This window comes from Crocodylus porosus, unplaced genomic scaffold (assembly GCF_001723895.1).
Source record: "Crocodylus porosus isolate Cpor-Errol unplaced genomic scaffold, CroPor_comp1, whole genome shotgun sequence".
NCBI lineage: Eukaryota > Metazoa > Chordata > Crocodylia > Crocodylidae > Crocodylus > Crocodylus porosus.
In genome coordinates, this window is record NW_017728886.1 from 22930111 (window position 1) to 22940660 (window position 10550).

General features: G+C 42.3%; 1 protein-coding gene and 1 long non-coding RNA gene across 2 annotated transcripts in view; both read right to left on the minus strand.

The window, feature by feature from the left end:
- The window catches only part of LOC109307196, a 6519-nt gene extending 2140 nt beyond the window's left edge, over window positions 1–4379 (minus strand). Inside the window, exons 1-2 of the long non-coding RNA XR_002100199.1 lie at window positions 4367–4379; window positions 3500–3509 (exon numbers count right to left, since the gene is read on the minus strand). This is a non-coding gene — a long non-coding RNA (uncharacterized LOC109307196). The remainder of the gene's footprint in view (window positions 1–3499; window positions 3510–4366) is intronic.
- Window positions 1–10550, minus strand: part of CCNY (cyclin Y) — a 66904-nt gene that overhangs the window by 12748 nt on the left and 43606 nt on the right. The window contains exon 7 of the mRNA XM_019530889.1: window positions 5608–5774. Within this exon, the coding sequence (XP_019386434.1) occupies window positions 5608–5774 (167 nt within the window). The remainder of the gene's footprint in view (window positions 1–5607; window positions 5775–10550) is intronic.

Consider the following 10550-nt stretch of genomic DNA (forward strand, 5'->3'; position numbering starts at 1 on the left):
GGGGGTCCCACCAGTTTTCTATCCACCTTACAGTCCATTCATCTAACTTGTACTTCCTTACCTTGTTGGCAAGGATATTGTGGTAGACTGGATCAAAAACCTTGCTAAAGTCAAGTTTTATCATGTCCACTGCTCTCCCTGCATCCACAAAGCCAGTCATCTCATCATAGAAGGCAATCAGGTTGATCAGGCATGCCCTGTTGTCAGTGAATCCATGTTGACTGTTCCTAATCCCCTTCTCTTCCAAGTGCTTGGAAATGGATTCCTTGAGGATCAGCTCCATGATTTTTCCAGGGACTGAGGTGAAGCTAATGGTCTGTAATTCCCCAAATCCTCACCCTTCCCTTTCTTAAAGATATGTACTATGTTTGCCCTTTTCCAATCATCTGGGATCTCTCCCAATCACCACAACTTTTCAAAGATAATAGCCGGCAGCTCTGCAATCACATTGGCTAACTCCCTCAGCACTCCTGGGTGCATCACATCTAGCCCCATGGACTTGTACATGCCAGGCTTTTCTAAACTGTCCCTAACCTTCACTACTGCTGGCTGCTCTCCTCCTCACTGAAATGTGCTCCCAGGTGCAGTAGCCTGGGAGCTGACCTTACCCGTGAGGACAGGTGAAAAAGGCATCGAGTACTTCAGCCTTTTTCATAATATCTGTCACTAGGTTGCCTCCTCCATTCAGTAAGAGACTCATACTTTCCCTGATCTTCCTCTTGTTGCTGACAGAGTTAAGGAGCTCTGCAGGACTGAGCCACACAGGTATTTCTGGCCTTGAGGGCAAGGACTCATATGCATCATAGTCCTGCATGGGCAAACAGCTCTGACCTTCTAGTAATTACGAATTTTGTGATGCTTTTAGATAAAGTAAGGCTTGACTGTAACAGAATCACCAGCAGGTACACAATGCTACATACATTCCCTTTTTTTTTTGTTCTTCTCTTGATCCTAGTGTATTGTATCCTTTCCCCTGCTTCAAATATAGGTTTGGCATATCTAAAATGACATTAGAACTGACAATCTCCATCCCACTATGTACGAGAAGCCTTGGCAAGTAGTCTGTAACATCATGGATCAAGATCAGAGTAGTCAGTCTGCTTACAGCCATTCAAAGCTCTGAACCTCTCCAATCAATGCTGGAAAAACACAGCAGCTCCAAAACCAGTTTGTTAAAAACCGAGATTTGCTCAGGAGCTGACCTGTAGACAAAATTCTCAGTATCAAAATGGCAGAAACGGGAATAAGACTCTGCAAGGAAGAAGCGTAGCAACGTCCATCAAGCAAACATTCAAAACGTATAATACCAGACTGCAAAAAGGTACCATGTGGAACAGTCCTCCAGTGACATAATCCCTTTCCCATTTCTAACTTTTTTGGATGCTAAAGTACTTTCTACTAGGTTTTCCTGAAATAGAAATGGAGTTTATTTTTGGATGATTAAAAAATTAAAAAAAAGAAGGTTTGATGCTGTGCGGTGTCTTTTAAGGTTATTTTCCCAAGCCCAAGGCACGTCTATGGCATACCAATGCAGCAACGTTTTAATTTGTTTTTTGGCCCAGGACAATAAGGCATCATTATCAATAGCTTACAATATCAACAGCATACAAATTTAGAATAATTTTTTGTAACATTCAAACGATAACAACTTGCAATATATAAAACTCATCCAAATTAGAAAGATCCCAGCATACTCAGTTTAAAGTAAATAAGCAGAATCCTAGCATTCTACCTTTGTTTTGAAGATAATTTTTAGACTAACCATAAGCTTTGCAAGCAGTAAACGGATGGAAAGCTAAATTAGGGCAACATTAGTTAAAAAAAAAAAAACTGCTTTGAGGTTGTTATCTGAGATTTATGTTATGAGACAGACATTTGTTCTCCTTTTCCTTATCCCACATAACATACTTAGACACACCAATCACCTGAAGTCTCATTAATGGTTATGCATGATTTATAGCACTGTATTACACTGCTATAAACCTGCATTAATTTACAGCAATGTATTAACATCAAACAATTTCTTTAAGTTATATTTTGCTTGCTTTATTAAATCAATATTTTTGTTAATTTTACTTTTAAAAATCCCCATCGAGTTTTAAGTTCTTAGTAGTATTTGTTGAATCACTGATAACCCATCAATGAAAGAAAAAGTTGCCATCTTATTTATCATCTTAATTATCCTTTTTGTCCTTCCTCCTCCTCCTCTCTGAAGAGTTCCAACCAAAAGTAATAGTACTATTCCAAATTAACATATAATTGGGGCTGGGATGGTATGGGCACTGAGGTGCATGGTTGACAGTCCAGATGTCACAAGTTCAAAGCCACAGCAGAAGCACTCATGGTGTGACCTGTCAGATTCCAGCAAATTCTGCTAAATACCTTGTCACAAGGACACGAAGGAGGAAAGGAAGGAAGCGCATGTCTTAGTATATGGACTGTATCATTATCAAGAACATGCAATAAAGCAAACTTGAAGTATTAGAATTTAGCCTCATGATAGTTGTCATGAATCAGTTTTCCCTTTCCTTGAATTATTTAATAGTGAGAGATGAGAGAGTTTTTTTTTAAATTTCCATTTAGATAGAACTATTTAGAAACATCAGTAGAATCTACATCAGCACACACCAAGGTGGAGGGAGGATTAAGCACCGGAGAGATTACTCGGTTCTTCCCTTCTTCCAGCTCTAGACAAATAAGCCAACGAATAAGTATCTGGTCTTGTGCTGAATGAGGAACACCTGTATTCTTCTGTATATCAGGGGTAGGCAAACTTTTCAGGCTAGGGCCCAGAATGACCCAACCCAGGTTGGAGGTGAACAGGTAGGTAGACACTGGGACACAGTTCATCTCCTTGGTGGTATAGGAAAAGCACCCACAGCCTGTGTTCAACCCACAGGGGTACAGGGATAACACCCACAAGGTGCTCCATACTGCCATATGCCACGAGCTAGATCTGGCCCATACGGCATAGAGAGCAGGAGTTGGCAACCTATGATCAATGCAAAGGGCATACTACTCCTCACTGTTAAGTTTTTGGATCAAAATGTTACAAGTATTTAGGCACTAAAGAAACAAAAATTTGGAGACTGTGGAAACTCCGCCCCCCCAAAAAACTGCCTAGAGACTCTGGGTTCCATTACTGCTGATAACGCAACTCAATTCTTTTTTAGTTATAAAGCTAATCCTGTTAAATTCCTCTGAACATGCATTAATGAAAAAGAAAATGCAATCAAACAAACGTAAAATCAGCTGAAGGACTAGATCCTGTTTAAAAGACCTTGGTAAATGCCTTCCCCTCTCTCCCTTCTTTCTTAGGAAAAAGCCAAGCCTTTAAATGCGATCTCCTGAGGAAAGAGATGTTATGAACATCAATAACTTTTACATCTATTGCCTTAATGGAAAATCATTTCATATCAACCTTCACCCTCATAGCTACATATAAACAGCCGTAGCCATCTTGCATGGGGGGAGGAAACGGGGGTGCAATGCAGAAAACCCTGCATCTACTCTACCACAATGGTTCTCAACCTTTTTTGGACCAGGACCCACTTGTAAACATTCATGGCCAGTCCTGACCCAATGCCCCTCACTCCAGACCCACTGGCCCCACCTCCAGGTTTCAATCCCACAATAAGTGGGGCAGGAGGTAGGAGGTGTGTGGAGCATCAGGGGGCCCCAAGCAGCCCCTTGCAAGCTGGAACTCTGACAGCCTGCAGGGAAAAAGCCAGTTCCCCACATTTTTCTCCTTTAAAAGGAGAATCCATTTATAAAAGTTTGTTGATCGATTTTTTAAGCTGTTCGCAACCTTTTCTTATAGTCTTATGACTCACTGTTGGGCCGCAACCCACAGGTTGAGAAATGCTGCTTTAGCACACTCACAAAGGATGAATCAGCTATGCTGAGGCAGGTACACCTTAGATATCAGAGGAGGTGGTTAGCACTGCTTGAGGCATTCAGGTGTCCAAAGAGGGCATGCCAGGTGGGTTGGGAATATGGTCAGGTTCTTATACAAACCCATTCCTGGCTGAAGTACACACCCAGTCTCTTCTGAAACCTGCCACTTTGTGCAGGCTTGACTAGCATACTGGCATAGTTACACCAGCCTCCAATACTCCAGTACTATTGCTGAACACATAGCCCAGACCACCTTCAATTGTAAAGTGATACACACGTGAACTCAGTAGAGATGCTGAATATATCTAATTCCTACAAAATTGCTGAAAACGTATACAATTTATCTTTTGGCAATATAGATATATAGAAAAAGAAAAGCTGTAGCCAACTGTCTACTGGGAAATTTAGTATTTACCATATTCTGTCTCAGACAATATGCCCCAGAATAATATACGCCTTATTTTTGAACAACAGAATTAAGAAAAAAAAAAAAAAGGATTTTTTCAGGAGTTATGGCTACATAGAACAGGAACAGAGCCTAATCTTCAGCTGACTCACCTCCCCTCTTCTGCTTAACTTGGGTTACCACATGTGCAGGTTTTCCTGGACACGTCCACTTTTTGGGTCCTCCCATCTCCATCTGGTTTTTTGGGTTTTTTTAATTTAAAAAGAGTGTGCATGTGTGTACACATGTGTGTGTATTTGCATGCGTGCGTGCACATGCACGCATGCACACACACACACACACCCCTGCTGGCACCAACACTGCAGCTGAGCAAGAAGGGGCTCTACGGGGGCAGCAAGGCTAGGGAGGTCAGGGGGCTGCAGATCAGGAGTGAGGGACACCAGGAAGGTCTGGGGGCAGCGGGGCTGTGGCTTGGAGTGAGGGGCAGGGCACAGGCATACCACTCCCCCCCCACCTATACCCTTGCCCCCCTCCCCTACCACAGGTGTCCTTTTTTTTTTTTTTTTTAAACTGGAAATATGGTAACCCTAACTTAGCTGAAGCCAAACTAAGAAGGGAGAGACCAGGAACAGTTGGCAAACCGCAAAATTATCCTAAGAAAGGTTAATTTAAACAGTGGAACATCAAAACTATTAAAAAAAAAAAGAGAAAGGATTGTTAATACCTCTGGAGTAAAGAACAATGTGCTATTAAGTCAGTAGACTCACTCAGCTGCAAGAATAGTAGTACTATAGCTGTTGCACTGTGACACAGCAATCCAAGATGAATGTTTTGACCAGAACAGAAGCATCATCTTCCCTGCTTAATACACGTACCCCAATTGTGAGGGCTGATTTGGGGGAAAAGCCATCTATCATATACAAGAAAAATACAATCCAAGGGTGAGGTCTTAGCCTTGCTTATTCTGCCATCTTGCTGATTCCCTCATAATTGCTGGATTATGCTCTTAAAATGACTTGGTACACTAACCAGGATTTATCTTGCTGTCCAGACTTGGGTTTACTATAACAAATAAACAGACAAAACGATGCTGCACACACATTTTAAATCAATGTTGTAGTCCCAACGGGCATTTATTAATAGGTATAGCTATTTACAGTCCCAATAAATGCAAAGCAATACGTTATCATTCCATGTATTTATATGGGGTATACCAGCTTTACATAATAATAGTCCATTAGGGCAAAAAGAAAAAATGCATCAGTCTCAGCATTCATAGGTTGACATAAAAATACTGAACTCACATGTCCTCAACTGTGATATCTTTCAGGATCTGACAGTAATCCACATTCCACACTGCCTGGTCGTCCCAAACTTTAGATGCCAGTAGAATTGCTCCCAGTACAATTCTCTTCCAGTTTGCTGGACAAATATCTATTTCTGCGTATGTTAAAAGTCTTTCAAGATATACCTGGGAAGACATGTTATAACCAAGACTTAATATATTTTTCTACTATATTTAAAAGTATGTTCTAAATATATATAATTCCTTCTATTTTAAAACAGTGATCTACTCCCATCCAGTTTATTTAAAGCTAGGTGGCTTTAAATCTATTCATACAAGACTAAGTAAAAAGTCAGAGGTCTTTCTAAGCCTGGGTGCCTTGGCAGAGTAGTGTGGCTAACACATGCCAGATTCTGCAGCCAATGACAAGACAGTACTGTCCAGCCACCTCAGATTTTCAGCCTGAATGACCAAGCACTCATCTACAGCTGAGTCAACTAAGAGACCTTTGGTGAAAGCCCAGGGCAAGACTTCAACTCACATCTCTGAATCAGTAGCAAAATGCCTTAACTCCTCTTCCACTGCACCATCCACTCAGGCAGTCTATATACATATCCAAAAACAGATATGATGGCAGATGAAACAACTTAATAGTATTTTGAGAGACCCAGTAACTACTACTCAAAGGATGGCTTGGTGTTTCCAGAGTGAAATACAAAAAATGCATACCATTAAAAAGATTTTATAAAAGAAATATTATGGAAGAACACGAACAACCTGCTTAGGCATCACATTTTACCTTAATTATTTTTTCAAAGCGCGCACACACACACACACACACACACACACACACTCAGACACCCAAGAACTTTGCTAACTGTCTTTATTGTAAGGTCTATGGGTCAAGTATTCAATGTTGAAACCTAAAGATCTTTAGCATAAGGCCACCAACAACACAAACTCTGTACATTTATTCCAATAATTACACTATGTACAATACAATAACATCCAAGTAATTTAATCCCTTGCTACAGTGCTGGTTTTGCATTTTGAATTTTTGCTGAAAAGAAAGAACTCCTGTTTCATGCAACAATTACATGCAAAGATTATAACATGTAGGGATCAACCTTTCTTGTGCCACTTCAATCCCCTTCTCCTGCCCAATATGCTGTTCTGTTTTCTGCTTTCTGCCCAGTGCTGGTCTACTCTTGTGTTCCCTGATCTGCCACATACAAAGGCTACATGTGCCATTTGTGGCATGCAGGCCACGGGGTGGTCACCCTTGGATTAGAAAGATGTGTGCACTTCACCTATGGTAACAGACACCAAATCCAGCCATACTTCTCAAAATTTAAAAAACAAAAAAGCTTATATAATATGAAAACCCCAGGAAAAAAATATTAGCCCATTTGTATCTGAAGAGAACACTAAACCACTACAAAATATCCAGTGCCAAGTGTAAAAAGATCCTCCTCTACTACTGTCAGCTCATCTCCACTAAAAATCAACCCCCTATCTGGCTATTCAAATGTGTTGCACTTTCCTTATAATGATTTGAGTAAAACTAAGAATAAGCAAATACTTCCATGAGTTTAGTAAGTCCTGCTTCCACTTTAAAAAAAAAAGAAGTAGAGATTTTTGCTACCAATGTCATTAGATCAAAGAGCTGACCATACATCTCTATAGCTATTTATTACAATTTGTTCTGTACTTCAGGAAGTTTAGAAACTTTATCAGGTGGCACATTTTTGTGACTAGCTCTCCTTCAGGTACTAATACTTGAAGAGACTGTGGGGAGACAAAAGATTTTACAAGGTACTCAGATGGAAAATACCATACAAAAAGGTGAAAGATTATGTTAACTGTCTAAAAAGCTAATATTCTTTTAAGAACTACAGCAATAGATTGTTGGGATCAACACATACTCCAAACTTCTCTGATCAGATGGATCACTGTTCAGGGGACAGAAGTGCTCTTCTGCATGCAACATAGAAGATTTTGTTCATTAATTGGGCATTAACTTTAAAACTTTAAATCTTTGGCTATATGTTTATACTACAGCATTAAAACAGAAAAAGGAAGAGCTGTAAAAACAATATGTGGAAACAAACAACAAAAACCTGAGCGGCTGAGTATCATCAGTAAACCTAGCTATAGCACCTACTCTCACAGGCAAAACTGCAGATTTTTCTGAAAGATAAGAAGCTTTGCAAATTTAAGCAAAACCAGAAGAGGCACAAAAATAGAGTTGAAGTTTGTCCTCAGTCTTTAAAACAGCATGTCATGATGGTCCTGGATAAACTGCTTTCCCCTTGGTTCCAATTTACTGTTTGTAACTCACCCCTTGGCATTTTATGTGGCTCAGAAATTCTTAAGTCCACAAGCACAAACTGGAAAAAGTCACAATATACAACTCACTGTACAAGACACCAACGTGACTAATAAAATAGTCACCTGCCCATATGGACATTAGTCATCATTCTGCATAGAGGAAGTTCCAGAGGGAAAGTGATGGTGCACTCATGCCTCCTTTCCACAACGTAGCTCAGCAACAAGAGTTCCCTGCAGAGCCTGGACCACGCTGTGAAAGCAGCAGCTGGAAACTTGTTTTCAAGTCCCCAGCACCCCCTCCCCCTCCCCCTCCCCTCCTTGCTCAGGAGCCTCTCCCCTCCTTTCTCACTCCCCCTCTCTACTTTTGCCTCTGGGCACAGGCAGGGGAGACCTACTGAGATGTGCCAGGACAGTGGCAGCAGCAGCAGCAGCAGCAGTTGGCACCCCCGCCTCCATGCCCATGTCCCTGAGGTGTTCTGGGACTAAACCTGAAAGGGTAGGGAGGGGAAAACCCATCTGCTACCATCCCTGGCTGAGCCAAGGTCTCTGCAGAGCTGGAGTAAGGAAGGATGGTCTGCCCTTCCTGTGCCTTGAGCATAAGCTGAAAGGGCAAGGGTAGGGATTGGAATAGAAGATACCACTGTGCATGGAGGGGGACCAAGGGGGTGCCAAGAGCAGTAGCAGGGGGAGGGGGGCAGGCAGGGAAATACTTACTTAATTCAGGGACTTCAAAAGAAGGCCTTGACTACTGCTTTCACATGTGTTCTGCCCGCTTCAGCATGGGAGGCCTGCAGTGGGCGAGTGCAGCTAACCCACAGGGTTGCTGCTCTCAATACCCTGTTTTTCAAAATCCTTGGTCCACCCACATTTATGGGGGAGGCAAAATATTATGAAGTATCATTTGTGCTTATATCAAATTCTTCCTAATAATAGCCCACAAAAAGGTTTAGCCAACGATCAAGGCTTCAAACTATATGCAAATCTAGCAGGCAAGTCAGCATGTGTTGACTTTTGCACTTTGACTGACAAATTCTGTTAGCAATTCATTCTGAAAACAAAGAACGTTCACTCATAAGCAGACGACTGGTTTTCTAAGGTCTCTTAACATATCAGCTGCCAGGAAGCCACAAATCCACAGGGATACAAATAAATGCTATTTTCCCCCAATGAGCACAAAAGCTGGCATTACATCTGTCCCTGCAGAGACATGCTAATCTGTAAAAAGCATAAAAAACCATGATCAGAAGTTCAATAGTGTTTGTTGCTGTTAGGGATGCAGAAAGAAGCAACTTAAGAGTTGCAAGTTACAGGTCATTTTAGGTTATTTTAAGAGAATAAAATGCAGCACCTTAAAATTATACAACTAAACATATAATAAACACAACACAAGGGATCAAAGAGATGTAGACAGAAAGGCAGGAATAACTAAACAGACATGGCAATAGCTAACCAGAGGAATAATTTTCATTGTAGTCAACCTAAGATAAGATGAAATGATTTCTAAAAAAAGAAAGTAGTACGTGAGTGCACATGCCAAATATAGCCACAGCCCACATCATATAATAGCACCAGTTTAAAAATCTATCTGCTATTTTATGGATAGCCTGTATAAGACAGATGTTATACAAATCACAACTGTTCAGGCCAGCAAGCAAACTCATAATTTATTATGAATTAGCCACTATCAACAGACATGCCCTACTGCAAGCCAGGCTAAAGAAGAGAGATACTTTCAGGAAATATTTAAACTGGAAGAAAAATGAGCCAAAACGCAACTGTTCAGTACGGAAGAACTTATAGAACCAATGAGTGGGAAGGGACCTAGACAGATCAAATCTGACCCCCTGCCGTGGGCAGGAAGGGGCACTGGGGGTGGCAGGTCATAAGACCCCAGCCAGGTGCCCATCCAGTCTCCTCCTGAAGATTTCCAGGGAAGGTGAGAGCACCACCTCTCCGGGAAGCCTATTCCAAGTTCTGGCCACCCTCACCGTGAAGTAGTTCTTCCTAATATCTAACCTAAACCTATCCTCCCTCAGCTTGTGGCTATTGTTCCTAGTGACTCCAAGGGGGGCCCTGGCGAACAGACTTTCCCTGAGTCCCTGCTGCTGGCCCCTGATAAGGTTGTAGGCAGCCACAAGATCCCCCCGCAGTCTCCTCTTGCGGAGACTGAAGAGATTCAGGTCCCTCAGCCTCTACTCATAGGGCTGGCCACGGAGGCCCCCGACCATACGAGTGGTGTCCTTTGGACCCTCTCCAGGTTCTCCATGTCGTTCTTGAAGTGCGGCGCCCAGAACTGGACACAGGACTCCAGCTGCGGCCTGACCAGCGCCACATAGAGGGGGAGCAAGGCCTCTCTAGACCCGTTAGTGATGCCCCTGTTGATGCATGACAGCGTGCGGTTGGCTCTGCCTATTGCTTCATCGCACTGGCGACTCATATTCATCCTGCAGTCAAACCCTGACTCCAAGATCCCTCTCTGCCTCTGTGCTGCCGAGAGGGGCAGCCTCTAACCTATAACCATAATGCTGGTTCCCTCTCCCCAGGTGCAGCACCCTGCACTTGTCCTTGTTGCACCACATCCTGCTCAGATCCGCCCACTTCTCTAACCTATCCGGGTCTGCCTGGATGCGG